Source organism: Erinaceus europaeus, chromosome 17 (assembly GCF_950295315.1).
Source record: "Erinaceus europaeus chromosome 17, mEriEur2.1, whole genome shotgun sequence".
NCBI classification, from domain to species: Eukaryota; Metazoa; Chordata; class Mammalia; order Eulipotyphla; family Erinaceidae; genus Erinaceus; species Erinaceus europaeus.
This window is the reverse complement of record NC_080178.1, coordinates 70,892,438-70,908,268: the sequence shown is the minus strand read 5'-3', so window position 1 is coordinate 70,908,268 and position 15,831 is coordinate 70,892,438. Positions and strand designations below refer to the sequence as shown.

The window sequence follows — 15,831 nt, the reverse complement described above, 5'->3', positions numbered from 1 at the left end:
TCTGAGATGCATACTCAAATTTCCTTCCTTCCTTCCTTCCTTCCTTCCTTCCTTCCTTCCTTCCTTCCTTCCTTCCTTCTTTCTCTTTCTTTCTTTCTTTCTTTCTTTCTTTCTTTCTTTCTTTCTTTCTTTCTTTCTTTCTTCCTTTCCCTCCAGGGTTAACTGTGGGGCTTGGTGCCAACACTATGAATCCACTGCTCCTGGTGGCCATTTTTTACCCATTTTATTGGACTGGACAGAGAGAAACAGAGAGGAGAGGAAGACAGAGAGGGGAAGAGACAGAGAGACACCTACAGACCTGCTTCACTGCCTGTGAAGTGACCCTCCTGCAGTTGGGGAGCAGAGGCTTGAACCTGGATCCCTGTGCTTAGTGCTAGTATACCCCCACCCAGCCTCCAAATTTTATCTCTTAAACATGATCTTCTTTCTACTATTCCTCCATTTGCCTTTATACCAGTGTGTCTAATATTGTCTCAGGGATATAAGATTTACTTTTTTAATGAATATTTTGTTTCTTTAATGAAGGGGCGGACCAGAGCCCTGCTCAGTTCTGGCTGATGGCAGTACTGAGGATTGAACCTGGGACCTCAGCCTCAGACAGGAGAGCCTTTTGCAGAACCACTCTGCTGTCTCCCCAGCCCAGGTTTCTTTACCTTTCTCTTTTTGTTTCTCTGTTTGGATATAAGCATTAGAAGACTGTTGATTTAGTCCGCTTTTGCTAGTCACATGGTCTCCCATTTGTGCTGATCTGAGGTGATAAATCGACTATGACATTTCCTTTCACACGTTAAATCTTCCTGTCCTTCATCACACATTTTCTCTTCTCTGAATACCCTTCTGATTATCATGACAACATAAATGTCAATAAATTAAATTAAATAGAAAAACAAACAAAGTTATGTCAGTGCCCCCTTACATCCACATGCCATTTTACAAAACTGGTATTTACAAGGAGATGGTAGGGCAGTCTTTTATTAGTGACACCAATAAAAAAAAATTGTCAACATATTATGAAAAGAACACTAGATTCCGACTTGTACACTAATTGTGCTCACTTCTCTGCGGCTGCTCTGAGGCTCACAGAACCTCTCCTGCCGCCACCTCCTGGGTCTGCACGTCACAATTCTCTCACCCCCCTTCGGACTTGTCTCACATGGCTCCTCTTACTATTCCCCACAGCTTGGTTCTGAACTGGTGGAGACGTCGGAAAGCTCGGACCAACTCTGAAAAGCTCTACAGTAGGTGGGAGCAGGACCATGACCTAGAGCATTTCGGCTCTCTGCAACTATTCTACGAGTATTTAGAGACAGGTAGGCGACACCTATTTTTTATGGACTGGCGCGTCAGACTAAGGACGGACGACAAGGGAACCTTTTCAGTAGTTCTTAATATTTCTTCTGCCTCTCAAACAGTGAATGTTCCATAAATTATCTGATAGTGAATGAAAGGACATATGAACAAACTGATGAAAATTAGTTCAGGAGCCAGGTGGTGGTGCACCGGGCTAAACACACATAGTACTAAGCGCAAGGACCCGCGTAAAGATCCAGGTTCGAGCCCCTAACTCCCCACCTGCAGGTCTACAGCTATATCTCTTTCTCTCCCATTCTATCTCCCCTTCCTCTCTGTTTCTCTCTGTTCTATCCAATAAAATGGAAAAAGAAATAGCTACCAAGAGAAGTGGATTCATAGTGCTGGTACCAAGACCCAGTGAAACCAAAAAAAAAAAAAGGTTCAGTATTCATATTTTTCACAACAGGTAGAATGCAGAATGAATTTAAATAGGAATCTTAGGGTTGTCTGTCAATTAAATGTTAATACTGTTGAACTAAATGAAGTAGCACCTTTAAAAAAATTTATCACACCCCCGGCTCCCCATCTGCTGGGGAGTCACTTCAGCGTTGAAGCAGGTCTGCAGGTGTCTGTCTTTCTCTCCCCCTCTGTCTTCCCCTCCTCTCTCCATTTCTCTCTGTCCTGTCCAACAACGACGACATCAACAACAATAATAACTACAATAATCATAAAAATCAACAAGGGCAACAAAAAGGAAATAAATAAATATTAAAAAGAACAAAAAAATAATACAAATTGGCATGAGTAGTTGATTTTTTTATAAGTCGCTAATTTTATAGATGATAATCTTTCATTTGCCTCAGTGGAAGCTCAGAAGTTGAAAAACATTTTCGAGGTCCAACATACATTCAGTGTGAGTTCTTTAGTTAAGACTGAAAAGAAGAAAGCTAAAATAAGTTATCTAAGGAAAATCCAAATTTTGCACAAGAAATGTATAAGGATATTATAAGTATCAAGCAAAGGAGAGAATTTAGGTGAAATTTTAGAAGAGATACTGACACTGCTTGAGTATTCAACTCAGTGATATAAAGTGAAAGAAAGGGCAATTTTTAAAAAAGTCTTCTTTTTCTTTCTTTCTTTTTTTTAAAAAGAATTTATTTATTCATGAGAAAGGAGAGAGACAAAGAACCAGACGTCACTCTGGTACATGTGCTGCCGGGGATCGAACTCAGGACCTCATGATTGAGAATCCAATGCTTTATCCACTGTGCCACCTTCCGGACCACAAGTCTTCTTTTTGTTTTTAAATGTTATTTTATTTTTTACCAGAGCACTGCTCAGCTCTGGCTTACGGTGGTGCAGGGAATTGAACCTGGGACTTTGAAGCCTCAGGGCTGAGAGTCTCTTTGCAGAACCATTATGCTGTCTACCCCCACTTGAAAGGACAATGCTAAACTTGATCTTGAGGTCCATAAACATTAATGGGATGACCTGAAATTGCCCCTTTCAACTATAATATATATGTACACAAGATCCTTGATCTAGGGGTTGCCAATGGCGTGTTCAGGACAAATAGAAGGCTGGCACATTTAAAACAGATACATGCACAGATGCATCAGTGATCACCACTGAATTACAAGATGCAGCTGGGCTAGCAAGATAGCTCACCTGGACAGTGAGCTGCTTTGCCACGTGAGCAAGTGAGGCGCCAGCACGGCCAGGCCTGCACTGCGTGAAGGAAGCTCTGCTCTGCTTTTCTTACCCCTCCCCTCCCCCTCCCCCTCCCTCTCCCTCTTCCTCTCCCTCTCTCTGCCTTTCTGTCTCTCTACCACTATCTGAAAAAGTCAGTCCAGGGTGGTGAAGCCCTGGAGATGACCACCAGTGAGATCAAGACTTTCTTTCTTTCTTTTTAAATATCTGTTTCCTTTTGTTGCCCTCTCCCTCTCCCTCTCCCTCTCCCTCTCCCTCTCCCTCTCCCTCTCCCTCTCCCTCTCCCTCTCCCTCTCCCTCTCCCTCTCTCTGTCCCTCTCTTTCTCTCATTAAAAATAAATCATATAGTTTATACATGTTTCTGATACTTGGCATTTATTTTGTGACTTTTTCCTAAATACTTTGTTTCGAGTTGCCTTTCCAGCTGTTAACTTCTTCACATGCTAATGAATTTCCTCCAAAGACTTGCAGGTAACTATACTTCTGTATAATGGCTAATGGAAGTGTACACATTAGTCCGTCTTCATCCCCGATCTCAAGGTTCTAAACTGCTAAAGATGATAAAGCAGGATTATCCCACTAATGTGCCAATACCAGTGTAGGGGCCAGACCGACTTAGATCTGAACAGAACCCAGAATAAAACAAATAGATTTGATTTCAGTTAAGCAGTTCTCAAAGAAGGGGGGAGGGAGAGGGAGGGCAGTGAGAGAGAGAGAGAGTATAGGGCCCAGTGTTCTTTCTATCCTAGTCAGCTAGGAGGTCACTGTACTTTTTTATTTTTTTTCCTCCAGGGTTATCACTGGGGCTCGGTGCCTGAACTACGAATTCACTGCTCCTGGAGGCTGTTCCCCCCCCCCCCCTTTTTGTTGCCCTTGTTGTTTGTCATTGTTGTTGCTTTATTATTATTGTTGTTGTTGCTGCTGTCATTGTTGGATAAGACAGAGAAAAATGGAGAGAGGAGGGGAACTTCACTGCTTGTGAACTGACTCCCCTGCAGGTGGGGGGGGGGCTTGAACTGGGATCCTTGCACTGGTCCTTGCGCTTTACACCATGTGCGTTTAACCCGCTGCTAACAGGTGGGCCCTATCACTACTTTTTACAGGGAGGGGCAAGTCAGGTCTGGAGCATGCTTCTGGCGTCGAACCCTCCAAAATGAAGGCCACCGTAGCAGGAATTGAGTGAAGTGGGCCTCATCTTCTCCTTTACAATAATTACTTGTGAAATTTTCTTTTTTTTTTTTCCTTCTTCCTTTTTTTGTTTTTGTTTCCCCCAACAGTTATCCAGTTTGGCTTTGTCACCTTATTTGTGGCATCTTTTCCTTTGGCCCCTCTCCTGGCGCTCTTGAATAATGTCATAGAGATCCGCGTGGACGCCTGGAAGCTCACCACCCAGTACAGGAGGCCGGTGGCCGCCAAAGCTCACAGCATTGGCGTGTGGCAGGACATCCTTTACGCCATGGCTGTCCTCTCTGTGGCAACCAACGTACGTGGACACGTTCTTGTCGGGGGAAGGTGTTTTCCTGGGCACGAAGGGTGGGGGCTTGAGCTTGATTCTTACTTACGTGGATTTCACTGGATGACTGTCCATGAAGATAAAACGATCCTAAGCTTACAGTTACTGGAGAGCAGGGAGTAGTCTATAAACTCTTGGAGGAGGATACATTTCTTTCAGTAAAATGTCCTGACAGAGTTGTTTGACAGTACGCAACAATAAGGGAAGGCCTGAAGGTTGAGTGAAGCAGCCCTGATTCTTGAACACACAGAGTCAAGAGCAACCGACAGAGGATACGCAGAGCTTATCTGTTCCCCGGAAGAAGCACTCACTTACTAGGATCAGAAACCTGATTTCTTCATGGTATAAACCCCATTTTGCACACCCACTCATAGTGATGATAAAAACTAGGTTTCATAAGCTGATAGCGAGAAATTCAATCTCACCACTTCACACGGATACTTCTCAGGAAGCTCTATTGTGTACAAAATGGAAATTATAGAGAAATTAAAGTACAATGAAAGCCTGTGTGAATCATCTACAAGCACAGACACAGAAAGTTCATATCAATAAGCGCTTTTATTATCAGAAAAATATGACTAAACAAAACATGAAATAATTACGTACCTTAAACTAATATATAGCGGTCTGGGAGGTGGTGCAGTAGATAAAGCATTGGACTCTCAAGCATGAGGACTTGAGTTTGATTCCTGGCAGCACATGTACCAGAGTGATGTGTGGTTCTTTCTCGCTCCTCCCCCTATCTTTCTTATGAATAAATGTAAAAAGTCTTTGAAAAAAACCCTAATGTGTATGTGTGTGTGTGTGTGTGTGTATATACGCATTCAGTTAAAAGTAATACGAATTACTAATGATATAACCAGAAAAATCAAGTTAGAAACAAAAATCAGTGTAGTTGTTAAGAACTTGTTTATGGAACAAAAGGAAGAAAGCAAAACCCTGTAAATCTTTTTTATAATGTTATTAATTTTCTTTCTATTTATGTATTTACTAATTATTGCATAGAGACAGAGAAATTGAGAGGATAGGAGGAGATAGAGAGGGGGAGAGACAGAGAAGCACCTTCAGCCCTGCTTCACCACTCGTGAAGCTTTCCCCTGCAGGTGGGGACCAAAGGCTTGAACCTGGGTCTTTGCGCACTGTAGTGTGTGTGCTTAACCAGGTCTGCCGCTGCCTGGCCCCCCTACCCTGCAAATCTAAAACAAGAAAATAGTCTACAAGGTATAGGTGAGAAAAATGATCAAATGAGAGCACCCTGAAAACATTCCAGTAAGTTTTAAAATGTATTCAGAAGCAATACTTCACTTAGAAAATAAGGTCTGGGGCCAGCTGGTGGTGCACCTGGCTGAGCGCACATGTTGCAATGTGAAAGGACCCAGGTTCAAGCCTCTGGCCCACACCGGTAGGGAGGAAAGCTTCACGAGTAGTGAAGCAGGCCTTCAAGTGTCTCTCTGTCTCTCTCTCCCCCCTTCCCTCTATTCCTGGCTGTCTCTATCCAATAAATAAAGGTAATTAAAAAATTAAGAAAAATAAATAAATCTTGGATTACTGATCTTACAGTGTAGATGGATATTTTATATTTTAGGTCAGAGATTCACATATTAATGCAATCTGCTTCTTGCTCCTCCTCACCCCCTTCTTCCTCTGCTTTTTAATTTTTCAAAATTTTTTATATATAATTTTTATTTATAAAAAGGAAACACTGACAGAAACCATAGGATAAGAGGGGTACAACTCTGCACAATTCCCACCACCAGAACTCTGCATAACGTATCCTCCCCTGATAACTTTCCTATTTTTTACCCCTCTGGGAGCATGGACCAAAGGACATTGTGCAGAAGGTGGAAGGTCTGGCTTCTGTAATTGCTTCCCCCAATGAACATGGACATTGACAGGTTGATCCATACTCACAGCCTATCTCTTCCCTCGTGGGGTGGGCTCTGGGGAAGTGGGGCTCCAGGACACATTGATGGGGTCGCCTGCCCAGGGAAGTCAGGTTGGCATCACCACGGTGGCATCTGGAACCTGGTGTCTGAAAAGAGAGTTAACATATAAAGCCAAACAAATTGTTGACTAATCATGAACCTAAAGGCTGAAATAGTGCAGATGAAGAGTTGGGGGGATCTCCGTTTTGTAGTTAGTTAGTAGGGGCCCAGAACTATCTTAGTGTTTTTTTATTTTTTCCTGAGCCTGACATCTGATATGCAGGGGGACCCAAGTTATTGTCTGGGGAGATGATGTAACCACAGCACTGTTCATCTCTGGCTGATGGTGGTGCAGGGGATTGAACCTGGGACTTTGGAGCCTCAGGCATGAGAGTCTTTTTGCATAATCATTATGCTATTTACTCCTGCCCTGATGGTGATTTTCCAATAGCCTTTTTTTTTTTTTTCTTCCATGCTACTGAGAGATGGACCTACGGGGCCTTTTCAAGGCCCAGACTGTTACCTCAGGACTCCCTTCCACTCTGCCCGTAGGCTTTCATCGTGGCCTTCACGTCGGACATCATCCCCCGGCTGGTCTACTACTATGCCTACTCGACCAACGCCAAGGAGCCCATGAAGGGCTATGTCAACAACAGCCTGTCCGTGTTTCTCATCGCTGACTTTCCAAACAACACAATCCCGTCAGAAAAACGGGACTTCACCACCTGCAGGTCCTCTTGTATTTTCTTCCCATCTCTATCTGTACTTTTATCGTAGGGTTAATTAGTGGTCTACGGTCTCGTCTCAAACAGTCACAGCCTCTCATCTCCCCTTGACTGGCATCTCGGAGACACCGCAGGACCACAGCGTCCCTCATCCTGTCCCTTCCCTCTTCCTCAGAGTCATTTGCTTTGTTGCAATGCTCTTTACATTCATATTAGGCTCTCTGTTTCCTTCTTGTCTTACAACACATAGAATGTATTTGGGGAGGCAAGTGGCAGGGCACCCCAGCTGGTAAGGCACACATATTAGTTACCTGATGTGTAAGGCTCTGGGTTCAGACGCCTGCAGAATAATAACTAAAGTAAAAGCATTGTCATGTCAGATTAGCAGAGAAAATGGAGCGTAAAGAAGGCCAGGTGGTGAGGATTCAAGTCCCCGGATCCTGCCTGCAGGGGGGAAATCTTCACGAGTGGTGAAGCTTTTTCTCTTCTCTCTCTTGTCTTCCCCCCCCCCTCCAGGCTTATTGCTGGGCCTTGGTGACAGCCATTCTCTCCTCCCCCTCCCCCATTTTATTGGGTAGGACAGAGAGAAATTGAGAGAGGAGGGGGGGAAGAGAGAGTACAGGGACAGTGGTGCAGTGGGAATGTGTCTGACTACAGACTCGAGGGGGAGAGAAAGGTAGACACCTGCGACCTGCTTCACTGCTTGTGATGTGACCCCCCCTGTAGGTGGGGAGCCACCGGGGGCTCAAACCCGGATCTTTGCGCCCGTCCTTGCGATTTGTACCATGTGTACTTAACCCAGTGCACTACCACCTGCTTTCTCTCTGTCTCTCTCTTTCTTTCTTTCTTTCTTTCTTTCTTTCTTTCTTTCTTTCTTTCTTTCTTTCTTTCTTTCTGTCTCTCTAATTTCTTTTTAATTAATTATTTATTTATTCCCTTTTGTTGCCCTTGTTTTATTGTTGTAGTTGGATAGGACAGAGAGAAACAGAGAGAGGAGGGGAAGACAGAGAGGGGGAGAGAAAGACAGACACCTGCAGACCTACTTCACCGCCTGTGAAGCGACTCCCCTGCAGGTGGGGAGCCGGGGGCTCAAACCGGGATCCTTAGGCCAGTCCTTGCGCTTGGCGCCATGTGCACTTAACCCACTGCACCACCGCCCAACCCCCAACCCTTATCTCTCTTATTTCTGTTTCTATATCCCCTTCTCAATTTCTCTGACCTGTCAAGTAAAGAGAAATAAAGCAGGGGTAAGGGATATGACTACACAGAGCAGCAAATTTGTTGTGCAGGTACCAAGCCCCAGCAAAAACCCTGATGGCAATAAGTAAATAAACAAATGAACAAATAAATAAAATGCTCTTTTAAGAACCACATTGAGCTGGCGAGATGATTCGCCATGAAGGGCACCTGCTTTGCCCTCCAGCAAGTCCAGGCTGGAGCCCGAGCCTGCACTCCGAGAAGCTTCCATGCCGTGGTCTTTCCCTCTCTCTCTCCCTTTGTCTCTCTGTTGCTAGATCGGTCTGATAAAGTTGATCCTGAGAAGACAAGCTCCCCCAACAGCAGTAAATCAATAAAAAGACCCACCCCGTCTTCCTGTGACGTGAATTGTGTGGTCAGCTGAAAAGGTGCATCAAGGGATGTAAACATGAGCTGTCGACTAGTAGAACACGGCGCTCCTGTGCCTGAGGCTCCTGGTTTAGTCCCTGGCACTGCATGCAGGGAATGATCCTTTCTCTTTCTTGCTCAAGAAATTGTACTTCAGGTTGCCAGGTGGCGCAACTGGTTATGCACACACACTACAGTGCACAAGGACCTGGGTTCAAACCCACGGTTCCCACCTGTAGAGGGAAAGCTTCACAAGTGGTGAAGCAGGGCTGCAGGTCTCTATCTCCCCCTCCCTTCTCAAATTCTGGCTTTCTCCACCCAATATAATAATATATAGTATAATATTACATATAACTTTATATAATAAATAACTTTAGTATAAAGATATAATTATTAAAAATAAATTCTACTTCAAATGAAATTTTACAATAAAATAAATGCTTGCAGAAGCTAAGTAGAGATCAGTCTAGGTCTCTCTCCATGAGGCTCTGGCTCTGAATTATTTCTGCACTGTCTCCTATTTTTCAGGTACAGAGATTACAGATACCCTCCTGATCACGACCAGAAATACTATCATAACATTGACTACTGGCATGTCCTGGCTGCCAAGATGACCTTCATCATCGCTATAGAAGTGAGTCTGTCACTGTCACCCGTATTAAGCTTCCTTCTTATTTATTTCTTTGTTTTGGTGTTTTTTAAAATTACTCACTTATTATTGGATAGAGACAGAGAGAAAATGTGAGGGGAGGAGGAAGATAGAGAGGGAGAGAGACAGAGAGACACCTGTGGCCCTCCTTCACCACTCATGAAACTTCCACCCCTGCAGGTGGGGACCAAGGGCTCTTGTACCTGGGTCCTTGTACACTGTAGTGTGTGCACCTAACCAGGTGTGTCGCCACCTGGCCCAACAGCCTCCTTCTTCCTTAAGACACATGTCTGTAAAACCATTTTTTCTGCAGGAAACTGGCATTTTCTAGTAGGGTGAGGAAGTATTTGTTGTAAAACTCAACTGCGCGTTGTCAGGACAGCAGATCACCTGTCATTCACTTGTTATTTTTGAAGTTACTGACAGGAAAGAAACAACGGTGTGACTTTTTTTTTTCCACAGAGGTCAGAAAAAGGCAAAGGACTGACTGTATATTTGCAGAAGCTATAGCAATAACCTTTAAAGTAAGACAGTTATTTCCCCTTGACGCATGATTCCGAAACAGAACAACTAGCAAGCTGTTTAAAAGATAATCAGCTAATGTTTTCCTGCAGTGTCAGTCCCTGAAAACTCTTGCATAAACCTTTGTGCTTCCTCCCTTGTGGGATACACAGTATTCTTACGAGTATAATAAAGCTTGAGATGAATAAGCAAAATACAGAGAGGGGGCAAATAGTGGCACACCTGGCTAAGTGCACACACTACAGTGCCAAGGACCCGGGTTCAAGCCCTTGGCCCCCACCTGCAGAGGGAAAGCTTCACTAGTGGTGAAGCAGGGCTGCAGGTGTCTCTCTGTCTTTCTCCTTTCGATTTCTCTCTGTATCCAATAATAAATAATTGAGATTTTATTAGTGAGAGAGAAAAACTGAGTACTCCTCTGGCACATTTAGTGCTGAGGACCTCATGTTTGAGAGTTGAATGATTTATCTACGTTGCCACCTTCTGGGTCTCTGGTTTTGAGTCCTTTCATATTAAGAAGGTCTAGAAAGGGAGTCGGGCGGTAGCTCAGCGGGTTAAGCGCAAGTGGTGCAAAGCTCAAGGACCAGCGGAAGGATCCCAGTTCGAGCCCCCGGTTCCCCACCTGCAGGGGCATCACTTCACAGGCGGTGAAGCATGTTTGCAGGTGTCTGTCTTTCTCTCCCCCTCTCTGTCTTCCCTTCCTCTCCCCATTTCTCTCTGTCCTATCTAACAACAATGACAACAATAGTAACTACAACAATAAAAAGAAGCAAGGGTAACAAAGGTAATAAATAAATATTAAAAAGGTCTAGAAAATTCTTTTCTCCTCTTATATATGATTAAATTATATAGAACCCAAGATCAAAAGTCACTTTCCCCCAATTTGGCTTATATAGTACTGAAATTTTTTTTTTAATTAATCTGTTTATTTTAGAAAGGACAGAGAGGAGTTGAGGGAGAAAGGGGAGATGGAGGGAGAAAGGCAGCTGAAGGCACCTTTCACCTGCGTTACCACTTGTGAAGCTTCCTCTCTGCAGGTGGGGACCAAGGTGGGCTTGAACTTTGGGTATTTGCACTTGACTTGATAGTGTGTGTGCTCAAGTGAGTGAACTGCGGCCCACCCCCATAGTCCTGAAATTCTTAAGATGTTGCTCTATTTTCTTTTTCTTTTTTTTTTTTTTCCTCCAGGGTTATTGCTGGGCTCGGTGCCTGCACCATGAATCCACCGCTCCTGGAAGCCATTTTTTCCCCCTTTTGTTGCCCTTGTTGTTGTAGCCTCGTTGTGGTTATTATTATTACCATTGTTGATGTTGTTCATTGTTGGCTAGGACAGAGAGAAATGGAGAGAGGAGGGGAAGACAGAGAGGGGGAGAGAAAGATAGACACCTGCAGACCTGCTTCACTGCCTGTGAAGCGACTTCCCTGCAGGTGGGGAGCCGGGGGCTCAAACCGGGATCCTTACGCTGGTCCTTGCACTTTGCACCACGTGCCCTTAACCCACTGCGCCACCGCCCGACCCCCATTGCTCTATTTTCTATAAGCTTCGTGTGTTAATCAGAAAATACAGTGAATTTTTTTTCTGGTAAACTAAACACACACACATACACACACACACACACACACACACACGAGCCTAAAAAAAAGAAAGAAGGGGGCCAGGCAGTGGTGCACCTGGTTAGGCGCACACTTTCCAGGGTTCAGGGACCTGGGTTCAAGCCCCTGGTCCCCACCTGCAGGGGAGAAGCTTCATGAGGGGTGAAGCAGGGCTGTAGGTGTCTTTCTCCCTCTCTATTTCCCTATCCTCTCCTCAATTTCTCTGTGTAACCAATAATAAATAATTTGTTAATTAAAAATAATTAAAATAAGCAGTCCTATTAAAAAATGGAATTAGGACATGGACAGACATTTTACTGAGGAAAAGATCCAAAAGATAGATGAGAAGGGGCTCAAAGTCTTTGGTTCCCAGTCTTGGTTTATGATATACTTTTTTATTTCTTTATTATCTTTATTTATTGGATAGAGGCAGCCAGAAATTGAGAGGAAAGAAGGAGATAGAGAGGGAGAGAGACAGAGAGACACCTACAGCCCTGCTTCACCACTCACAAAGCTTTCCCCCTGCAGGTGGGGGTTGGGGACCGGGCCCGGGCCAGGGGCTCGAACCCAGTTCCTTGTGCATTGTAACATGTCCATTCATCCAGATGTGCCACTTCCCGGCCCCATTTTTATTTATTTTTACGTCAATAAGGCTTGGGGATTCATTCCCTCATTAGTCCTTTCATGAAATGTCACAAAACAATATCTTGTAAAGTGACTCCCAAGCCCCAAAGGTCTGAATTCCTGGGTCTAATCTCAGCCTCGCCCCCAGCTGCACTTTGTGGCCCTGTGTTTCTGAATAAATCCTGATTTCTGAGGGAATTATCCCTTTTCCCTCATCTATCAAGAGAATGCTGTGAAAAGGCTCCTACTATATAGGCACACCTCCTGACCACCGGAAGTGTAGATTTCCTCCTGAGTCACCAGCCAGCTTTCTGTCCCCACTCCCCCCCCCCCCCCCAGTGGCAGTAGTTGGCTTCCCTGCTGCTGTTCCTGCACTGCCCGGAGGCGCCACAGCAGTGGAGACCCACAGCTGTAACTTGGTGAGGCTTAAGTTCTCCTCCTTGCAGCAGTCTTTTTGTTGCTAAAACTCAGACCAGAGGTGGTGTTTCAACTGGCAAGACTATCGGACTGGTACCAGCCGCTCCCAAGTGGGTATGAACTTTTAGCCCCAGGAATCTCTCCTTAAGTCCCTCTGTCCCTGAGCCACCTGTGTCTGCACTCAGCCGGGGCTTGGTGGGTTCCTGGAGTGATCCTCCTGGTCTTAGCTTGTTGGCTGCTACTCTTTTTTAAAAAATATTTATTGGGAGTCGGGCGGTAGCGCAGCGGGTTAAGCACAGGTGGCGCAAAGCACAAGGACCGGCATAAGGATCCCAGTTCGAACCCCGGCTCCCCACCTGCAGGGGAGTCGCTTCATAGGCGGTGAAGCAGGTCTGCAGGTGTCTATCTTTCTCTCCCCCTCTCTGTCTTCCCCTCCTCTCTCCATTTCTCTCTGTCCTAGCCAACAACAACAATAACAATAACTACAACAATAAAACAACAAGGGCAACAAAAGGGAATAAATAAATTAAATATAAAAAATATTTATTTTTATTTTTTTTGTTGTTGCCCTTGTTTTTATTGTTGTTGTAGTTATTACTGTTGTTGATGTCGTCGTTGTTGGATAGGACAGAGAGAAATGGAGAGAGGAGGGGAAGACAGAAAGGGAGAGAGAAAGACAGACACCTGCAGACCTGCGCGGCTGCTACTCTTAAGCCACGCCTCTGGAAGTCCAAACAGTATCTTGTTTTGAGTATTCCTTGAGCCCCTCCAGACCCAAACACCACCTGGCCCCTATACCCAAAGAGTCCTTCACCTTTAGGTCCAGAAAATCCTCTTCTGTTACTTCTGTAATTACTTCTTCTTTATGCAGGCCTGTCCTCGTGACTTTTACTATTTTGAAATGCACTCTCCCTTTATTTTCCCCTGTAAAGAGAAGGACTCATGTCTCTTCTAATATTCTCTTGCTCCTTGGCTTATCTTTGTTTCCTTTTAGTTCTTTGTGCCTTTCTGGTTTTTTTTCTTTTTTTTTAAATATTCATTTATTTATTTATTTTATTTGTTATTGGGTAGAGACAGAGAAATTGAGAGAGAAGGGGGAGATAGAGAAGCAGAGAGACACCTGCAGACCTGCTTCACCACTTGTGAAGCAACTCCCTTGCAGGTGGGGAGCCAGGGCTTGAACCGGAATCCTTCCGCCAGTCCTTGTGCTTTGGGCCACGTGCGCTTAAGGCTCCCCAGTTTTCTCTTTTGTATCACTTAGACGTTCTTCCATATCTGGTGGTTCTTGGCAACCAGCTCATACCCAAGAGAGAAGCCACAGAGGGTGCCTTAGTCTTGTGTGCATACAGGGAGAGTGTAGAGTTGACAAAGCAGTGGACGTTCATTTCACTCAAACAGAGTTCACGGGGACCAGGCGGTGACACACCAATTGAATGCGCATATTAGCATTCACAAGGACCCGGGTTCAAGCCCCGACTCCCTACCTGTGGGGTGGGGGGGTGTTCCATGAGTGGTGAAGCAGATTTGCAGGTGTGTCTCTCTCTTTCTCTCTCCCACTCTCCTTCTCCATTGCCCTTCCTCTCTCTCCCTCTTCTCTCAGTTTCTCTGTCCTATTACGTAGAATAGAAAGATAAGAAAAAAAATAAATAAAAAGGAAAAAGTTGTTAGCAGAGTCATGACTTAGTACTGCTGGCACTGAAGCCCAGCAATAACTTTGATAGCAATAAAAAAAATTAAAATAAACAAAGGTTCTTTCCGATATCTTACCATTCTAATTCCATGGACTCGTTATTTCCCTCAGAGGAAAAGTCTCCCACCTTTGTCAATGAAGTGGTGTATGCCAGCCTGTGTCCTGAGGATGGAGCAAGAGAGACAGATGGGATGACATGTCCCACCCTTCATTTTGCTAGATTTCACTGACACTGATGGGCCATTTTCTATACAGTGCCAGATATTTTTTTAAAGACCATTTTATCAGGAGAAATAGTGATCTACAGGTCAGTTATTGGCACATGGATGCGGTGTCTTAAACACCCTGTGCCAGGTGTCTGCACACCACCCCCGCCACCAGCCCAAGTCCCTCTGCACTGTCCTGCATGGGACACCCAGCGCCCTCTCTGCCAGGTCCCCAGTCAGCAGTCCTTGCTTTGCTGGAATTCACCCCTCCCCACTAAATGCACTCTCTGTTTTTCTTCTCCTCCTTTTATTTCAACTTCTACTACTAGTAGTAGTAGTACTTCTCCTCCTCCTCCTCTTTCTTCTTCTCCACCTTCCCCTTATTTTCCTCCTCCTCATTCTTCTCCTACTCCTCCTTCTTTTAGTAATTTAATAATGACTAGCAAGATTCAAAGATAACAGGGATACAGTTCTGCCAGGCTAGCTTCGCCGCAGAGAGAGACAAGGAACTCATGGCAATGTGGTAATACAATTCTTTATTGATGCGGATGCCCCAGTCGGGTGTGAGCACAGAGGGTTTAGGCCATGTGGAGCTGGCAAAATGGCCGTCTCCTGCTATGCATGCCAGCCCTTCTCCAGGTCTTCTCCAGGTCAGGATGCAGAAGAGAAAGAGAGTGAAACTGGAATAGCAGTGGGCTTTATAGGGTAAAAACCGGAAGTGGCAAGTCGGAAACGGAAATGGCTAGGAAAGGGGGTGGAGAGAGGCAAAAGCCATGCTGGGAAGGTGGAAGCATCCTTAGCAACTGTTGTGATGGTTTTAACTGAATTAGCAATACCCTGAGGGCATAACGTGGTGGGGATCTTTCAGGCAAAACAATGATTATGTAAATAGACCATAGTGTCAGCAATGGAGCATGGGGGGAGGGGGCTGGCTTTAAGGCCTGACCCAGTTCCTCACAATTCCCACCACCATAGTTCTGCATCCCATCCCCTCCATTGGAAGCTTCCTTATTCTTTATCCCTCTGGGAGTATGGACCAAAATTCTGTATGGGGTGCAGAAAGTGGGAGGTCTGGCTTTTGTAATTGCTTCTCTGCTGGACATGGGCGTTGGCAGGTGGATCCACCCCCAGCCTGTTTCTATCTTTCCCTAGTGGGGCAGGGCTCTGGGGAGGTGGGGTTCCAGGACACAGTGGTGAGGACATCTGCCCAACTCCCCAAGCCTCTAAAGTGTCACCTGTAAGCGAGATCATCCTGGAGTCATCCTTCTCCTTCTGATGTTGTCACATTATAATCCTCTGCTGTCTGGTACCTCTGACTCCAAAGCTCCCTGATTCACTTTGTACAGAAAATAATTAGCTCAG

The 15,831-nt window shown here is 45.0% G+C and overlaps 1 protein-coding gene across 12 annotated transcripts in view; it reads left to right on the top strand.

Annotated features, from left to right (window-relative positions):
- The window catches only part of ANO5 (anoctamin 5), a 144,212-nt gene that overhangs the window by 62,450 nt on the left and 65,931 nt on the right, over nt 1-15,831 (top strand). For all 12 annotated transcript variants that reach the window (XM_060177017.1, XM_060177014.1, XM_060177013.1 and 9 more), the window contains 4 exons: nt 1,180-1,310; nt 4,281-4,486; nt 6,994-7,172; nt 9,300-9,405. In XM_060177017.1, coding sequence (XP_060033000.1) covers nt 1,180-1,310; nt 4,281-4,486; nt 6,994-7,172; nt 9,300-9,405 — 622 coding nt within the window. The remainder of the gene's footprint in view (nt 1-1,179; nt 1,311-4,280; nt 4,487-6,993; nt 7,173-9,299; nt 9,406-15,831) is intronic.